This window comes from Lissotriton helveticus, chromosome 3_1, assembly GCF_964261635.1.
Source record: "Lissotriton helveticus chromosome 3_1, aLisHel1.1, whole genome shotgun sequence".
In the NCBI taxonomy this organism is placed as follows: domain Eukaryota; kingdom Metazoa; phylum Chordata; class Amphibia; order Caudata; family Salamandridae; genus Lissotriton; species Lissotriton helveticus.
Window position 1 is genome coordinate 1,988,133,356 of NC_136061.1, and position 19,776 is coordinate 1,988,153,131.

Below are 19,776 nucleotides of genomic sequence, written 5' to 3' on the forward strand. Positions count from 1 at the left end.
ATATGTGTGTCACTTGACCTCGTGACACTTTGTGATACTCTGCGGAACAAAGACAAGTGCAGACCTCCAATGGTGCAATATTATTTTATTTTCAGTCTCTTGCCATAACACGTTTCGGCTGTACAAGCGACCTTGATCAAATGGCGGCGCTCAGCATAACATCCCGCTATTTAAAGTCGAATCAATGAACATAGACAACATACTTGGGTTACTGTCAAAAAATATATATTCCTGCTTAAATGCTTTTAAATGTTGTTAATTGACAGCTCAGCATTTTATACATTTATAACATATGGTATATTCACATTTATAAAGATATGAATGTTATTGTTAGACATATAATCTAATGCTGTAAAACATCTCAAATTTCCTTTTTTGTTGCGGTCAGCCCTTTGTTTTCAAGATTGACAAGCACCTGGCAACTTCTCCAACAATAAATTTACCCAAAAAATCATGGCAAAGCGAGGATTGACACAAAACAAAAAGCTGGCAGACAACAGCAGACAAAAAATATATATATACACATATGTGTGTATATGTATATATACATATATATATATATATATATATATCACAGCTGCAAGCGTACAAAGAGTACGGTACAAAAGGGGGTGGTGATGGACGGAGCATCTGAACCAATCAAACACTCACACCCAGTCAAAAGATCTGGGTTTGATCCATCACCGTTCTTTAGCCCACTCTGCCACCCCAGTTCAGACATGGCTATATGCAAATCAGTCTGACCCTATTCCTCATGGGAACAGTCCAGCCTGAACTGCCAAGCCATGCCTTCCCTGGACCGGAAACAAGCTTCCGAGGGCCGGTTTCTGGCATTCCAGCCTTCTTCAGCCCGGCTTGCTTGAATCCAGTGGCAAAGTGAGCAAGGGACTCATGTCTGAGCATACCCTGTTTGATTGGTTCAGATGCTCCGTCCATCACCACCCCCTTTTGTAACGTACAAAGAGTACAGCACTCACAGGAGACTCTTGCACTGAAATTTATTGGCACAGAACACACACAAGATGCGTTTCGGCGTCTGATATATATATAATATATATATATATAGATATATATATAATATATATATATATATATATATATATATATATATATATATATATATTATGTTCTTTTAGTCATCATCATTTCATGCCATCACTGAAAATCGACGTGAGAGTGACCGATTAAAGTATTGTTTGTTATATTTTGCTACAACTCTCCTAGTTTTCCCTTGATAGGTGAGTGGTTCTTCTCTTCACACATATTTTCTACAATCTCAGTACCTAAAGACATTGCACTGCTACTTTGCTCCTCTCTCCCATCCTTCAATAGTTTTGCTACATTTAGTACATGCAAGCATATTTTCCTTTGTTTTGGGAAGGGCAATCAAATTAATATTTCTGTTTTTAAATAGGTATGTGGCTAAGAACAACCTCCTCACATAAGTTACTATTGGATGTTCTGCATAAAAACGCAATTATCAATCATCTTGACCTTTTGATGGTTGAACTGTGTTTGGACTCTCACATTCATGGTAGGAGATGACCCCTCCCTCTTGTCACCCCAGATTATCGAGGGATGTGTGTAATGTACGGAAGAAGGTACTGTGAGAGTAGATGAAGAAGAAGACAGTGAGATAAACATGAGGGACCCGTGAAACAGCAAGTGAGAAAGGTGGCTGAGAGCAGCACATGCTAATGATACATCAACTCCTACAAAAGCCATGCTGCTCAGTGAGAAACCCCATTGGTGTCGAACATCTAAATTAGATAATTAAATAATTGTCAGGCTAGTGTTTTCAAAATACTGCTTTAAACATAGCTAATTTTGCTTCCTCAGAAAGAGGTGAATCTATAACAATCACTTTAGTCTCTCTTTTGCAGTTCTAGATTGAGGAATTATACTATGAGTTATTCTAAGACTTAGCACACATTTTAGTATATTTTTATGTACATAAATACGTTTACATTAGCCATAATATCCGAATAGTTACAGTATGGACAAGGGTGCTCTTCGAACGTTGTTAATATTTTACGCCAGGAGGTGCTGTTGCTTGTTAGGGAGCTTACAAGGTATTTTCTACTGGTGTTTTCTTGCTCTACAATTTGTTTTTCTAAAGAGCATCAGAATAGTTGGGGTTTTCTGTTAGTTACTTCAGTATTCCCACACTGTTCAACTAAATTACAAAACCTAAAGATAGTTCACTAATTTATGTAGGACAATATCATAGCAGTGTCTGCCAGACTATTATCCCCTAAGGGAAGCTAAACTCTGATTTGCTTTGATCTCTTGTGTTGCTGGGATTCCCAGAGTGATGAGCGAAAAGGAGAAACGTGACAAGAACAAGTTAATTATATTTTAATATTTATATTTACTTTGAAAATATTGCCATATTCTTTCAACTGGTGAGTTTACCAATCTCTTGTTTAGCCACTGGTATTGGGAACATGTTCCAGTATTGAAACAGACTAGGGCAATGGTATTTTTTAAAACACACCATCTAATTAAAAAAGCTTGGATTCAAGTTTTGCTGTTTTGAGAGTTTGCTCTTCTCTTTTCCTCTCCAGGTCATTTGGCGTTGTCCTCTGGGAGATAGCAACATTAGCAGAACAGCCATACCAGGGCATGACAAACGAACAGGTTCTGCGCTTCGTCATGGAGGGAGGCCTTCTGGAGAAACCAGATAACTGTCCAGACATGTTGTATGTATATCACAGTGCTAGTTTCGGTCCTTGTATATACATCAAATGCATATCTATTCTTTATGTTACAGGGTGGATATAAAGGTCAATGTCCACTACACTTAAATCTAATGTACTATTTAACAGTCAGCAAACCCATCCCAGAAACTTAGCAACAGAAATAGCATACTGCAAAGATGGATCTGATGTCAGCAGCAATCTCAAAGCAATACTGCAGTCTCTGGAGCCCAGGTTTCTACAGGACTGTTTGAGCCATTTCTTTCGCGGCTCTGCATAACCAGGGTAAAAAAAACGGACATGTTTGATCTGGGCAAATGGGACATATATTTTAATCATACCCACTTTTAGACAAAAACACTAATTCCGTACACACTATGAATCACATTTTCTGATAGGTGGGACACTTCTTTCCTTGTTTTTTATTGAAAATGTAGCCACTTTGCTATTACTGAACGAGTAAACCAACCAATCAATCAATAACCTTTATTTCGGTCAGCAGACCATGAATGTGCATATACATGGATTTATAAAGTTTATGTATACAAAATTCATTGATTTCATTAAAACAATGCATTAACACATTCACATTTTACGAATCATATACAATAAATAAGAACTATACCAATTGAGATTCATCTTTGAATAAAATAGATTAAAATACTATGAAACAGTGGAACGATGGACCACAAAACTTCCACTATTAAAAAGCTATACATTGTCTGCTTTGTAAGGGTAATTTAGTTTGATGTTCACTGGCCAGAATAAGGGGAATCACATTATATCAATTCTATGAAATAGGAGATTCAGATTGTACTTTCCTTCTGAATCTCCACATGTGGCCTAGGAATTTAGCAATTACACAAGCAAACAGTGGTCCTGCATCGGACCTTAAGATGCGCAGTGCCACACTATGATCTCTAGTTCCCAGCGATTTGCATATAGGAGTAAGCCATCTGCTTCTAGTCACTGAGTATGCTCGACAGCCAAAGAAAGCGTGCTCTATAGTTTCTTGTTAGGGGGAAACATCAGGGACAACCCTTATTATTAGCAGCATTGCATAGCCATGAACTAGTAAATGCATTCAGAGTGATTGTGCCATGTCTAAATTGGATGTATAACTTTCTATCTGCCACGTGTATGAGATCAAGGAAACCCTACAGGGATCGCAACAGTTTAAAATCTAGGAATTTCCCTTTTAATTTTCCTAATTTGGTAGTCCTGGACTCATTCTCAAATTCCCAATCCCAATGCTAAGATTTTAGTTGTTTTTTTGTGGGGAGGTCCAAACGATACGTACAGCCCCCTTTTAACCCAATGTTCTTAAGTAGAATATTGATGTTTCTTATCCAGCCTATCTTGTTAGATTTATCTAGAGTGCAAACTTCTTCTAGGGCTATGGCATACGGGGACAATTTGGGGAGTCGAAATCAATCTCTGCCAAAAAAAAGAAGACCACGTAATTTGTCTAAATCTTTTTAGTGATTAAACCTGCATATCTAGTTTAAGAGGGAGTAGTGGAGTACCAGGTGGGAGGCAAACTAATTTCCTAAGGTACCTATGCTTGGCTGCTGTGAGGTCATCCACTTTAGATCTCTTTAAAATGCAGCAGAAGACAAAATGGCTATTCTACACGGTACCTGGGGACTGTGGGTGATGTGTTGCTAGTCCTTAAAAACTGCGATTTAGTGTACGCTTACCTACCTTTTTAAAAATATTCAGGAACTTTAAATGACTGACTGCTAGTCTTCCAAGTACTTCTGTCACAGCAAGGGAAGTTTATTGCAACTGAACATCCAAACCCTGCATGCTTCACTCCTGGGTGGCGGCATTTTTTATTTTTATCATGGTCTTTCTTTGGGTGTGCTGGATTTCTTTATGGATAGGGAAGTAAAGAGTACTATAGAAGAAGTTGATTGATATTCTGCATATAGTACGATTGGAGACATTTGGAACCACTTAGTTCTTTATAAGTTGAAGTCATGGGATATGCTTTGCAACAGGCCAATGAGCATTTTCATGTGTCAGACTTTAGAAGCTATTTTGCAGTGGTTTCCATCCTCTTGAGAAAGCCTGATGTTTAACATCTAAATGTTATGGTTCCTCCATGTGCTGCACACTGCTCAGTGGGACCTTAAATTTGTGTTGGCTCTGCGTTTGTATAGTTGTATGGTCAATACCTTCTCCTTGCAACTGTTTTCCTTGAAGTTCTAACTTCAGGCAGTAGGTAATCTTGATAGGTTTGCCATAGAGTCACGGTTTTCCAGGACATTGACTTTGTGAGTGAAGCTGTCAGTTCTTCCTGAGGCATTCTACAAATTCCAGCTTAATCAGCCTATTCTGTTGATGGTTTTCTTTCAGCTATCTAAAAAGGAGCTGAGTATTCGCAAGTTACATCAGAACAGCGCTCAGCAACATTGTTGTTCCAAGCCTGACTGCTATATGAGGGACACACAGCTTTTTGTCACCTGTTGGAGCACTGCCAAAGACATTGCTGTAATGACACACAGATTCACAAAGGATAGGGACATGCATTGAAGAGTGATAGAAGTCTGTTTGAGGATATGTGTGCACACTATACCAGGGGCATTTTGGCCTTTGAAGGACTCCATGTTCTATCCATAGTTCTGAAAATGAGTTCATTCAGATGTCATGTTAGGAGCCATGTTTGCATGATCAGTGTTTCTGGACATTTTGGGGTTACTTTTCTTTTGCTTATTAAGGAAGATGATTTGCAGAGGGTATTTTATTTGTTGGAAGTGAAAAAGTATGCACTGTGGTAGCTTTGATTTTAATTGTTTCTCAGGTGCAGAATATTAAGTGAAGTTTCTAATCTGGAGCCATAGGCCTCCCTAGGTGGATGATAGTCTAGTTTCTCCAGTACTACCCTTCCCCTCTTGTCGTTCCTTATAAGTAGCATTAGCATCCCATTTGTCTTCCTGAACAGTTGTGGGATTAGTAGTGCAGGTAAGTTTGAGAAGATATACAATAGTTATGGTAGAACCACTGCTTTTTGGACCATCACCATCAAGGAGAGAGTTCAGCAAAATCCTACCCTACCTCTAAGTGACACTATTAACTTCATAACAATACTGTGAATTACCGCAGGCTCTGTTCTGTCCACCAATGCTGACCGGTATTTAAAAGCTGTCATTGTCCTTTAGTTTTATTTGGGATACTCAGTAGTCCATCCCCATGTCATCGGGGCATATTCAAAACATGCACAAGCTCACCCTTAATCCCAAAGCCTTCTCAGAATCAGTCAGACTAATTACAGTGGATTCAAGCCCCATGTTTACATCACTTGAATATAACAATAGGTTGTCCACAAATAATGAAATGTGTTTTATAACCCTGTACATCAATGCCTAGATCTGCGCTACTGTTGCGAATAGTGTTGGTGAACGACTAAATTAATATAGCAAATATCAGTGGAGAAAGCAAGCTCCTGTGCCTTGTGTCTATGCTAGAGTTGTTCATGCGGGCCTTTGATATTTTCTCCTCCTGTGCGCAGCCTTGCCATTGGGTTAGAATATATAGCAGAACTACCCAGCAGCTAATGGCCCCCAATGAACTACATAAGCTAAAGTAAAGCTTTTAGCTATCTCCACACATCCAAGTCAAAGCCATTTTCCAAATAGGTTGACACCGCCGATAGTCATGGGGCGTCTGCCAGTATTCTTTGGAGTTTGTAGAAAGGTCTTTTAATATTGAATGATGTATTGTGATGTATAATAAAGCCACACCTATTTGGGTAGATAAGGTGAGGTAGGTGGTGTTTATGTGGTCAGTAACGAATAGTTTCTTACCTGTCGATGTAGTTTTGCACTTTCTGGATTCACTATGCTGTGCATTATTCCGCGGTCTAGTGGTTGGGTCCATAATCGTAGTCTTTTTTTCTGGGTTTTTTCCCGTAGCCCAGGTGGGCGTCGACGTCCCACCTTTTGGTGTCCATCCTGTGACGTCGGCACGCTTCCTGCGGAAGCTCCCACCTTTGGGCGCCATCTTTGGATTCTTTTTTTCTTGGTTTTGTGTCATGTTTGTTCATCCTTTTCCAATATTTTCCAAGTTTTTCCTTAATGTAAAGGAATTCCAGATTTGTCTCTTTAAAGTGTCTGATTGTATATTGTCTTTGTATTTTTCCTCCTCCTATCCATCTTTCTGGTGGAGGTGGGTGGGTTCACTAGTGAATCCAGAAAGATCTTCAAGCTGCAAAACTCCCCCAACAGGTAAGAAACTATTTGTTTTGCAGTGTGAATCTTTCTGGATTCAGTATGCTGGGCATAGACTTTGTAGCGGTTTGTTATGTTTGTGGCGGCTGGGTTGAAGCACTTTCTGTCCTACTTGTGCTTCCCTGTTCTGTAGTAGGGGATCTCTGTGTATAGTCCTAATCTTGTGAATAGTCCCGCCCATGTGCGTGGACCCCAGAGCAATGGAAATAGTCTCTTAAGTTGTCTTCTTCTGCAGTCCTGCATAAAATCAAAATCAAAGAAAAATAATGCAGCCTAAAACTACAAGGCTACATTGGCCAGCACTTCATCTCGAAGTGAGAAAGATAGCCAAATAATATTAAATTTTACACACTTTGTAAAGTTTCACACCTAGAGAAACTCCCCTTCACAAAAATCCTTTGTCATGATCGAGAGGAAGGGTTGGACAGACAAGCCCCATAGGCTGCCGTTATGTGTCTGGAAATGGGATACACTGTCTTTAAGGAACTCTCCAGAGAATCTCGGTATCCCAGGATGCACAGCCAAAGGCCTTTTACTTCCAGTTCTTTTTTCCGGCTCCTGCTAGCAGGTCCCTGGAACATTGAGCTCTACCTTTTTGGGTACATCCTCAATTTTTGGAGCTTTTCTAGTGTTTTGAGTGTTTCACTAGACGTCTGGGGTCTTCCTCTTCCAGTTGCTGTCTTTTTTGACCAGTTTTGCCACCTCTTTTTTGGCGAAATGCCAGCTTTATTCGACAAGTGCCCTGAGTGTGGTAGGAAGAAGGCAAAATCTGACCCCCACAGAGTATGCATACTCTGTCTCCCTTCTACCCATGTCCCTGACACTTGTGATATCTGTCACTCTTTCTTCAGGAGGACCCTGCGTGACCGGGAGAAGATTAATCTCCAAGGCCTGGAGCAGAGGAGACATCAAGAACCAGGTGGGACTTCTGGGCATGGAGGGACTGTACGCTCGGCTGGTGGCAGCAGCCCGGCCCTCGAGGAACCTCGGACTTGCTTTCTTAGCCATCCCAGTTACCTGGCAGCATTTGTTAGCGCTGTAGCGCGACTTTTAGCGCTAGTGCGCTCGTATTTTAAAAATTGCATAAAAATTGTTACTTTGTTTATTTTAACTTGCACTCACTGTCTGGACACTATTTTCTGCTGTTACCCGCCCTGGTCCATCGCGGCTGGTGCCGTTTGTGTGGAGGGTGAGGCGAGCCGCCATCTTGGGTGGAGCTGGACCGGATTCAGCGGTCTAGTTCTCCCGGGAGGCAGGCCTTAAAACACTTCCTTGCCCTGGGCTACTCGAGTACGCTCGGCTGGTGGCAGCAGCCCGGCCCTCGAGGAACCTCGGACTTGCTTTCTTAGCCATCCCAGTTACCTGGCAGCATTTGTTAGCGCTGTAGCGCGACTTTTAGCGCTAGTGCGCTCGTATTTTAAAAATTGCATAAAAATTGTTACTTTGTTTATTTTAACTTGCACTCACTGTCTGGACACTATTTTCTGCTGTTACCCGCCCTGGTCCATCGCGGCTGGTGCCGTTTGTGTGGAGGGTGAGGCGAGCCGCCATCTTGGGTGGAGCTGGACCGGATTCAGCGGTCTAGTTCTCCCGGGAGGCAGGCCTTAAAACACTTCCTTGCCCTGGGCTACTCGAGTACGCTCGGCTGGTGGCAGCAGCCCGGCCCTCGAGGAACCTCGGACTTGCTTTCTTAGCCATCCCAGTTACCTGGCAGCATTTGTTAGCGCTGTAGCGCGACTTTTAGCGCTAGTGCGCTCGTATTCTAAAAATTGCATAAAAATTGTTACTTTGTTTATTTTAACTTGCACTCACTGTCTGGACACTATTTTCTGCTGTTACCCGCCCTGGTCCATCGCGGCTGGTGCCGTTTGTGTGGAGGGTGAGGCGAGCCGCCATCTTGGGTGGAGCTGGACCGGATTCAGCGGTCTAGTTCTCCCGGGAGGCAGGCCTTATAAACAATGTGCATACAGGAGCGCAGCGGACGAGCGCAGCGGGCGCGACGAATGCGCGCCGAAGTCGCGCACAAGTCAAGCCCGTCTGCGCCCGTCCGCGGCAGTTCGGGGCCTGGGGCCACAACCCCTGGACCAAACATCTTTTACTCCTCCTCTACCTTGCTATCACTTAGACCCCCAGACAGCGCTGGCATCGCCCCGCCCGCCCATATCTTAAAACGTGCGGCCACATACGGCATTCTGAAACCCGAATACATCCATTCCAAAATTCCAAAATACTGCTCTACTTTGCCCGCTGCTACTACTCATAACTCTGCGACAACGCTTAAATGCCTATACTTAAATACTAGGTCTATGGTCAAACACCATCTTGACATCTTTCTCCTGCTTCAGACCGACCAGCCAGACTTCTTATTTCTTTCTGAAACCTGCCTGACATCCTAGCTGCTGTCCCCTCAAATTATTACATCCTGCACGCTGACAGACCCGCCGGCAAAAGAGGCGGAGGTGTTGCTGCGATTATTCGCAGCTCTCATCAAGTTTCCTCCTTACCATCTTTAGACTTGACAGGATGTGATAACCTGCTTTTTAAATTGAACACTGATCTAGGTTCTTTACTTTTGATCCTTCTATACCGTCCCCCTCAATCTGCGCCTACGTTTATTACATCTTTTTCTGAACAGCTTGCATCCCTGATCATCTCCCACGGTAAAATTGCATTATTAGGAGACTTCAATCTATGGCTGGACTCCACTGAGTCTGATCCTCAGGCAGCCAGTCTTAAAGAAATGTTATTGGATATGAACCTTATTCAACACATTCATCTTCCTACCCACAACAAAGGGCACAGCTTAGACCAAATTTGGTCCCAAAACATTCCTCTTGCTATCAACTCCATCATGCCCTGCATCTGGTCGGACCATTATCTGATCAACTTCACCATCATCATAGTAAGCAGCAGAAAGCCCCAACCTCAGTCAGGAGGTAAAACTAGATTGTGGAAGAATGTCAACATCCCCACCTTTATTGAATCCTTATCTTCCTCCCCTCCCTCATCCGACCAGGACATTGATAAAATGGAAGAAGCTTTCTCAGGCTGGTTACTTCAGGCAGCTGACGATCATGCCCCCTGCACTAACTTTTCTCGCTCCCGCCCCAATGACGCACATAAGTGGTTCACACATACTCTGAAAAACTCTAAGCTTAAGGTCCGTCAACTGGAGCGTAAATGGCGCACCGCCTATTCAGAGCAAGACAGGGATAATTACCGTAAAGCTCGCAGGGACTACCACAAGCTCATCCTAAAACACAAAACCGAACATTTCTCTGAAAAAATACTTAAAGCGAACAATAAATCTAGAGAACTATTCAATATAGTGGAAAATCTTACTACAAGTGATAGAACCTCCCTTTTGATAACCCCCACCCAGGAACTCTGCAACTCTCTCAATTCTTTCTTTTTTGATAAAATCTGCACCATCAAACAGAGTATCTCCACTACTCTGCCATCCCCTCTGTTTTCCGATGTCTTTCACAATCCTGCTACCTTGGTTTCATACCCTCCTATTGATAATGATATTCTATCCAAGCTTCTTATCAAAGTTAAATCAGGATCCCCTGACGACATCTGCCCCCCCTTCATTTTGAAAGAAGTGGGCACCCTCATCCCTGAGGGTATACTTCCCTTGCTGAATGGATCACTCACCCAAGGGAAAGTCCCAAGTAACTTTAAAAAAGCCCTACTCATTCCCCTTTTAAAAAAGATAGGAGCCAACCCATCAGATCCACTTAACTATAGGCCCATCTCTCTGTTGCCTTACTGCGCCAAACTTCTGGAATCCCATGTCTGTGACTGCATCTCCGCTTTCTTGGAAAAATCTGAGTATCTTGCACCCAACCAGGCCGGCTTCCGCCCTTGCCACTCAACCGAAGCAGTCATTCTTTCGGTGCAAAATTCTTTGAGACGGAACGCGGACGAGGGGATCCACCAGGCTTTGGTGTTACTGGATCTTTCCGCTGCGTTCGACACGGTCGACTACACCATCTTGGTCGACCGTGTCGAGCAGGCTGGCCTCAGAGGCCTGGCTCTGAGTTGGGTCCGTTCGTTTATTTCCGGCCGAACTCAATCGGTCAGACTGGGTACCTTTACGGCCCCTACCATATCCACCAACTGCGGAGTGCCTCAAGGCTCATCGCTGTCCCCCTTACTTTTTAATTTATACCTGCGTCCTCTTCTGTTCTCTCTTAGAAATGCCAATGTAACTATCTTCAACTACGCTGATGATTTGCAGCTCATCTTCCCCCTTAACACCAAGGACTCAGTGGTAGAATTTCAGAACACCATGTCCCACATTCTGAGTTGGATGAGCTGCAATCATTTAAAACTCAACCCAGGAAAGACCGAATTGGTCTTGCCGGGACAGAGTATACATAGTTGGAACCCTAGCTTTTGGCCCTCCTGTATGGGTGCCCCTCCGATTAAATCATCATCGGTAAAAAGTTTGGGCATCCATATTAGTGAAGATCTTTCCTTGAAGAAACAGGTGGGGTCAGTCGTTTCTGCCAGTTTTTTTCAGCTGAAAAAAATTAACAAAATTGCACGCTTTTTTTCTTTTTCCGCCCTTACTCAGATTGTCATCGCTTTGGTTTTATCCAGACTGGATTTTTCCAACAGTCTTTACCTTGGGCTCCCAAAGGGAGAGCTCAAACGCCTCCAGCTGGTTCAGAACCAAGCAGCCAGACTTCTTCTGAACATCCCCAGAAGGCAATCAATTAGATCTGGCCTGAAACAATTACACTGGCTACCGGTGGAACAACGTGTGGCCTTCAAGACGGGCTGCATTTTATTTAAATCCCTGCAAGACACTGGCCCCCAATTCGTCAGGAACCTATTCCATAAATACAATCCTTCCCGACACCTCCGGTCCACTCATAAATCTCTGCTGATTGTGCCGTCATACAAGAGGAAACGTCTCGGAGGCAGCTGCTTTGACCATCTTGCAGCTGCCTTCTGGAACTCCCTCCCCCTTCACTTTAAACTAAGTGACAACCTCCTCAGTTTTAGACACCTTTTGAAGACCTGGCTCTTCTCTCAGGCATACCCTTGAGCTGGCCTGCTCTATCAAATGGCTGACGCGTCCTGTTCCCTCCTATAGCGCCATGAAGCCTCCGGGCGTACGAGCGCTCAACAAATACCTGTTAACATTAACATTAACATTAACATCATCCTCTGCCCGTGCATCGGCCTCTGGGGGGGGCTCCTCAGTCAAGAAAAGGCCCAGTAAAGGCACCGGTCGAGAGGTATGACTACCATCTGCTCCCCGTCGACCCAGGGCTCTGGGTCGAAGCGACGTCGATGTTCGGCATCGAGGGGTAGGACGTCGAGACCTCGGACGAGGTCGACGTCAAGGACTTCACCGGCGTCGACACACTATCGACGTCGTGATGAGTCCCGAAGAGGCAGGCGCTCGCCGTCGAGGCGACATTGCCGTTCACCTTCAACGTCGACACGAAGATCGACATCAAGGAGAGAAAGATCGACATAGAGGTGAAGACACTCGACGTCGGGGAGTTAGTCGACATCAGGAAGAACGACGTCGAGAAGAGAGACGTCAAAGAGGTCGACGTCGAGGAGGGAAAAGTTGACGTCGAAGAGGAAGTCGAGGCCCAGGACGGTGTCTAGCGCCTCTGTGGTTAGCGTCTCATCGTCATCATCATCGGCAAATCCCGGGTCGCCCCGGCGCTCGCACTCGGCCCTTTGGTTCCGGCTCAGCCTCTTCTGTTTCCGCAACCTCCTGGGCCGGTGGTTCATGCAAGGCCCAGAAAGCCAAGATCAAGTTCCAGAGGGAGGCATCGCTCTCGCAGTGAGCGCAGATCTTCAACGAGGTCACGCCATCGTCGGCGGAGGGAAAGGTTACGGTCCAGGTACACGGACTCGTCCAGTGACAGGAGGTATTCTCCCACTTTGTCAGACTCTCCTCCGACGAGATTGTCACCAGTGGATGACATTGTGACGTTCCAGGATGTGCTGCTGAGGGGAGCAGCGAAGTTGGGGATCACATTGACTGTGCCCACCCCTTCCACCTCAGTGATTTTTTAAATGTTGCAGCACAGGCACCTCTCGCGCCCTTTGCTACCTTTGGTGCCAGGACTGGAAGAACCGGCCATGGAGCGGTTTCTGATGCCGGCCTCGGTGAAGTCGATGCAATCTAGACTTCAAAAGAAGTACAGGCCCCTGGATTCTGATCCTGCATTCTTAAGAGCAGATCCTGTGCCGGATTCTGTCATTGTGACAGCGTCCAAGAAGCAGCATTCCACTGCCCCTTCGTCTACGGTCCCTCCAGACAAGGAGAGCCGTCACATGGATTCGGCAGGAAGAAAAGTCTGCAGTACAGCTGCCACTTCGATGAAAGCGGCTAGTGCATCAGTGCTTTTGGGTCGGTATAACCGCTCATTGTGAGAGTCCCTGCAGCAATTCATTGAGCTCCTCCCGAGGGACAGGAGAGAAGACTTCCAGGAGATCTTGAATGAGGGCATGATGGTCTCAAACCAGGTCATCAGTTCGGTGGCGGATGCCTCTCTCCTGGCTGCGCATGGGTACTGCCATGGCATAAACTTGGGACGACATTCCTGGTTGCGCCTTACCTCTCTTAAGCCTGAGGCGCATCAGCAGATTGCTAACTTGCCTTTTTCGGGGTCTATCCTCTTCGGGGCTCATGCGGACGAAGAGATGGCCCGCATGAAGGCGGAAGTGGAAACCCTGAAGGCTGTAAGTTTGGAGAAACCAAAGGACCAGCGAAAGTCATTCCGTACCTTCCAGAGGCGTTACTCTTCCCATCAGCGGGGCCAAGGTCGCCAAGCTGGCCAACAGCAATACCAGCGACAACCCTTCAGAAACGTCAGAGGGGCAGAGGCCTCCTCGGCGAATAAGGGCCCGGCCGGGTCTAAGCCCCGAGGAGTTACTTCCCCCTCGTCCGTTACCCGCTCCGGTGGGGGGGAAGCATACAGAATTACTTGGATGAGTGGAGAAAAATTACTCAGGACAAGTGGGTGCTGAATATTGTTTGCAATGGATACAGTCTTCGATTTGTCACCCCTCCTCCAGCTATTCCACCGGTTCCTTCGCGCGACCAGCTGCCTGAACTTCAAGCGGAGGCCGATACCCTGTTAAGAAAAAGGGCGATAGAAGACGTCCCTCTGTCTCAAAGGGGAAGGGGTCTATACTCAAGGTTCTTTCTGGTACGCAAAAAGGACAAAAACGAGTTCAGGCCCATTCTGGATTCACAGGAAGAAATTACGCATGCTGTCCTTGCACCATATTTATCCTCAGCTGCAAAGAGGAGACTGGGTTTGCGCGATAGATCTGCAGGATGCGTACTTCCATGTGCCCATTGCACGGAAACACAGGAAGTTCATGCGCTTCCTGGTCGTCACCAATCTCTATCAATACACCGTTCTACCGTTTGGTCTGAAGTCTGCACCCAGGACTTTTTCGAAAGGCATGGCAGTGGTGGCAGTGCACCTGAGAAAGAACAAGGTGTTTGTCTACCCGTACCTGGACGACTGGTTGATCAAAGCCTCCACCTTCCAGGAAGCACAATTGCATTTCAACAGGACGGCCGTTCTGTTGAATCAGCTGGGTTTGCATATCAACATGTCCAAGTCTGTCCCGACTCCGGATCAGTGCCTACAGTACTTGGGAGCATCCATCAATACTCTCAGAGCAAACGTGTCTCCTTCGGAGGAGCGTCGCTTATCGATCCTTCGCAAGGCTCAGGCTCTCATGTCTGTTCCATCCAGGACAGTGAGGACGGTGTCTTCTCTTCTGGGGCCGATGGCCTCTTGCATCTTCCTCACACCACATGCATGCCTCCACTTTAGACCGCTGCAGGAATGTCTGGAGGATCAATGGGACCAGAAACAAGGGAGCTGGGACGAGAGGATCCACCCGTCTCTACACGCTTAACAGTCCCTGAGATGGTGGTGTTCAGCAGAGAATCTCCTCAAGGGGGTTCCGTTCCACAAGGACATTCCCGTACAGACTATTGTGACGGATGCTTCTCTCCACGGCTGGGGAGCGCATTCAGACCATCTACAGATCCAAGGAATGTGGTCCCAGACGGAATCTACGTACCACATCAACTTTCTGGAACTCAGAGCTGTTTATTTGGCGCTGAAAGCCTTTCATCCGTCCTTCCAGACCAACTCCTTGCTTGTACAGACGGACAATACGACCACAATGCATTACCTCAACAAGCAGGGGGGCTCGAGATCGCGCACACTGTCCCAAGAAGCGCAGGCGATCTGGCACTGGCTGCTAGTCAAAGGACTGACGAAAACGGCTACCCATCTACCAGGTGTGTAGAATGCTCAGGCGGACTCACTCAGCAGGCTGGTCCAGGAAAACCACGAGTGGGTCCTAAACGACGAGGTACTAGGAAATATCTTCGGAAGATGGGGCACTCCAGCGGTGGTGGCTGTTTGCCACCGCCGGAAAAACAGAAAATATCGAGACTTCGCCTCCAGGTTTTACCAACCGGGGACTCTGGGGAATGCGCTATGGATCAGCTGTTTGAACAGCTTTCTGTACGCTTTTCCGCCCATTCCCCTGATTCCGGCAGTACTCATCAAGCTGTCTCAATCCAGAGCGTGAATGATCCTCATTGCTCTGGAGTGGCCGCGACAGTGGTGGTTCACGGAGCTGCTCCACCGGTCTCTCCAACCCCACCTGCGGCTTCCATGTCGACCGGACCTTCTAACAAAGTTCGGGGGGCAGATGGTGCACCCCAACCTCTCCTCGTTGAGTTTGGCGGCATGGCTCCTGAGATAGTACAGTATGGACATTTTAACTTCCTATGCCTACAAGTGGAAAAGGTTCTTTATCTGGTGCACGTCCAAGAACGCTGATCCTACCTCCTGCAAGGAAGATGTCATCCTTCCATATCTCTTGTATTTGGCTCAATCTGGCCTTAATTCTCTTTCTATTAAGATTCACCTTGTAGCATTAACTGCGTATAGGAAATGCCCTTCACAAACATCCTTCTTCCAGATTCCTGTAATTAAAGATTTTTTGGTGGGATTGAAGAAAGTATTTCCCCCTGTTAGGCGTCCGTCGCCTTCATGGGAACTGAATGTGGTGCTCTCTCGGTTGATGAAGGAACCTTTTGAACCTATTCATAAGGCTTCTCTGCAGCATCTATCCTGGAAGGGATAACCTCAAGAACAAAATGGTTGATGAAAAACATTCCATATTTATTCAAATTCTTTTTATATATATATATATATATATATATATATATATATATATATATATATATATATATATATATATATATATATATATATATATATATATATATAATTCAAGACAAGATCAGTTCATATCATCATATACAGTAAATTCATTCGACCCACATTCCACACATCCCTTCAATCACTCACTCAAGTCTAACTCGTACATACTCATACATTCTTCATACATGCAATACACATCACACTTCGATAGCCAGTTGTTAATGATGTATCAGGTCCTGCAAGGTCTCCAGTAGCAATAGAGACTAGATGGCAAAATGGCGGGACAAACTTGAAGCGCCAACGCGCGTTTCGGTGTTCGGCCGGTTCTAAGGCCACACCTTCAGGGCACAAACTGGAAGGGAGGGGAACAACAGCAACAGTTTTGCACGATATGGCCAATCTAATAATGGTGGAAATGCAAGAATTCCTTCAGGATAAATGCTGAACTACCGGGGTGGTTCGCATGAAATTCAAGAGCCAGATTAGGAAAATTCGGGGTAGTCCTGTCAAACTGTACAGGACTATCCTAAATTCTCCTAATCGCCTCCACATGAGACCGCTGCAGGAATGTCTGGAGGATCAATGGGACCAGAAATAAGGGAGCTGGGACGAGAGGATCCACCCGTCTCTACACGCTTAACAGTCCCTGAGATGGTGGTGTTCAGCAGAGAATCTCCTCAAGGGGGTTCCATTCCACAAGGACATTCCCGTACAGACTATTGTGACGGATGCTTCTCTCCACGGCTGGGGAGCGCATTCAGACCATCTACAGATCCAAGGAACGTGGTCCCAGACGGAATCCACGTACCACATCAACTTTCTGGAACTCAGAGCTGTTTATTTGGCGCTGAAAGCCTTTCATCCGTCCTTCCAGACCAACTGCTTGCTTGTACAGACGGACAATACGACCACAATGCATTACCTCAACAAGCAGGGGGGCTCGAGATCGCGCACACTGTCCCAAGAAGCGCAGGCGATCTGGCACTGGCTGCTGGTCAAAGGACTGACGAAAACGGCTACCCATCTACCAGGTGTGTAGAATGCTCAGGCGGACTCACTCAGCAGGCTGGTCCAGGAAAACCACGAGTGGGTCCTAAACGACGAGGTACTAGGAAATATCTTCGGAAGATGGGGCACTCGAGCGGTGGTGGCTGTTTGCCACCGCCGGAAAAACAGAAAATGCCGAGACTTCGCCTCCAGGTTTTACCAACCGGGGACTCTGGGGAATGCACTATGGATCAGCTGTTTGAACAGCTTTCTGTACGCTTTTCCGCCCACTCCCCTGATTCCGGCAGTACTCATCAAGCTGTCTCAATCCAGAGCGTGAATGATCCTCATTGCTCTGGAGTGGCCGCGACAGTGGTGGTTCACGGAGCTGCTCCACCGGTCTCTCCAACCCCACCTGCGGCTTCCATGTCGACCGGACCTTCTAACAAAGTTCGGGGGGCAGATGGTGCACCCCAACCTCTCCTCGTTGAGTTTGGCGGCTTGGCTCCTGAGATAGTACAGTATGGACATTTTAACTTCCTATGCCTACAAGTGGAAAAGGATCTTTATCTGGTGCACGTCCAAGAACGCTGATCCTACCTCCTGCAAGGAAGATGTCATCCTCCATATCTCTTGTATTTGGCTCAATCTGGCCTTAATTGTCTTTCTATTAAGATTCACCTCGCAGCATTAACTGCGTATAGGAAATGCCCTTCACAAACATCCTTCTTACAGATTCCTGTAATTAAAGATTTTTTGGTGGGATTGAAGAAAGTATTTCCCCCTGTTAGGCGTCCGTCGCCTTCATGGGAACTGAATGTGGTGCTCTCTCGGTTGATGAAGGAACCTTTTGAACCTATTCATAAGGCTTCTCTGCAGCATCTATCCTGGAAGGGATAACCTCAAGAACAAAATGGTTGATGAAAAACGTTCCATATTTATTCAAATTCTTATATATATATATATATATATATATATATATATATATATATATAATTCAAGACAAGATCAGTTCATATCATCATATACAGTAAATTCATTCAACCCACATTCCACACATCCCTTCAATCACTCACTCAAGTCTAACTCGTACATACTCATACATTCTTCATACATGCAATACACATCACACTTCGATAGCCAGTTGTTAATGATGTATCAGGTCCCGCAAGGTCTCCAGTAGCAATAGAGACTAGATGGCAAAATGGCGGGACAAACTTGAAGCGCCAACGCGCGTTTCGGTGTTCGGCCGGTTCTAAGGCCACACCTTCAGGGCACAAATTGGAAGGGAGGGGAACAACAGCAACAGTTTTGCACGATATGGCCAATCTAATAATGGTGGAAATGCAAGAATTCCTTCAGGATAAATGCTGAACTACCGGGGGGGTTCGCATGAAGTTCAAGAGCCAGATTAGGAAAATTCGGGGTAGTCCTGTCAAACTGTACAGGACTATCCTGAATTCTCCTAATCTAGTTCTTGAACTTCATGCAAACCCCCTCCGGTAGTTCAGCATTTATCCTGAAGGAATTCTTGCATTTCCACCATTATTAGATTGGCCATATCGTGCAAAACTGTTGCTGTTGTTCCCCTCCCTTCCAATTTGTGCCCTGAAGGTGTGGCCTTAGAACCGGCCGAACACCGAAACGCGCGTTGGCGCTTCAAGTTTGTCTCGCCATTTTTCCATCTAGTCTCTATTGCTACTGGAGACCTTGCGGGACCTGATACATAATTAACAACTGGCTTTCGAAGTGTGATGTGTATTGCATGTATGAAGAATGTATGAGTATGTACGAGTTAGACTTGAGTGAGTGATTGAAGGGATGTGTGGAATGTGGGTTAAATGAATTTACTGTATATGATGATGATATGAACTGATCTTGTCTTGAATTTATATATATAAAAAAATAATTTGAATAAATATGGAACGTTTTTTATCAACCATTTTGTTCTTGAGGTTATGATTTATTGTTGGTCAAAGTGAGCTTACTACTGTCTAATTTTATCTTGGGACTCTAACCGAGCCCACCTCCACATCAGATGGGGCAGGTCATTCTTCTGTATTGAATTGTTCTCTTCACCCCTGTCACCCTGCCCCATATTTGTTCTTCAGGGGGCCCCTTGTTCTCATTGGCCCTAGGCTAGTATTGCCAGGTTTGCTGTTGCTGGCCCTACTGCGCTTGGTTGTTGCCCTGGTAGTTCTGCTGGAATGTCTGATGTGACGTTCCCGGCTGGTTTCCCCCTCTTCCGATTGGGCTCCGTGTCGGGGTGCCCCTTCTCATTCCTCTGAATTGCAACGTCCCCATGGACCTTGCAGTTTCATTTTCCTTCTTGAGTTGCGTCAGTTTCTCATCTACTGGCGCTCCGAACAGTGTTTCTCCATTGAAGGGTGTGTTCAGAATATTATTCTGGACTTCCGGCTTGAAACCTGAGATCCTCAGCCAGACATGCCTTCTTTCTGTAACCCCAATCATCATGAGCCTGCTGGATGTGTCTGCCGCATCCAGGGCTGATTTTAGGCATGAGTTTGCCATGTTCTTGCCTTACTCCACCAGGTGTGTTGCTCTCTGTTGGTATTGTTCAGGGAGGTGTTTGAGTAGCTGTCAGACTTCCTC

The 19,776-nt window shown here is 45.5% G+C and overlaps 1 protein-coding gene across 4 annotated transcripts in view; it reads left to right on the forward strand.

Moving 5' to 3' along the window:
• IGF1R (insulin like growth factor 1 receptor) overlaps positions 1-19,776 on the forward strand; it is a 1,553,571-nt gene that overhangs the window by 1,155,664 nt on the left and 378,131 nt on the right. For all 4 annotated transcript variants that reach the window (XR_013608878.1, XM_078683133.1, XM_078683132.1 and 1 more), the window contains one exon: positions 2,568-2,702. Coding sequence is in view for 3 of the 4 variants with exons in the window: in XM_078683133.1 (XP_078539259.1) it covers positions 2,568-2,702 (135 nt within the window). In the remaining variant the exon portion in view is untranslated. The remainder of the gene's footprint in view (positions 1-2,567; positions 2,703-19,776) is intronic.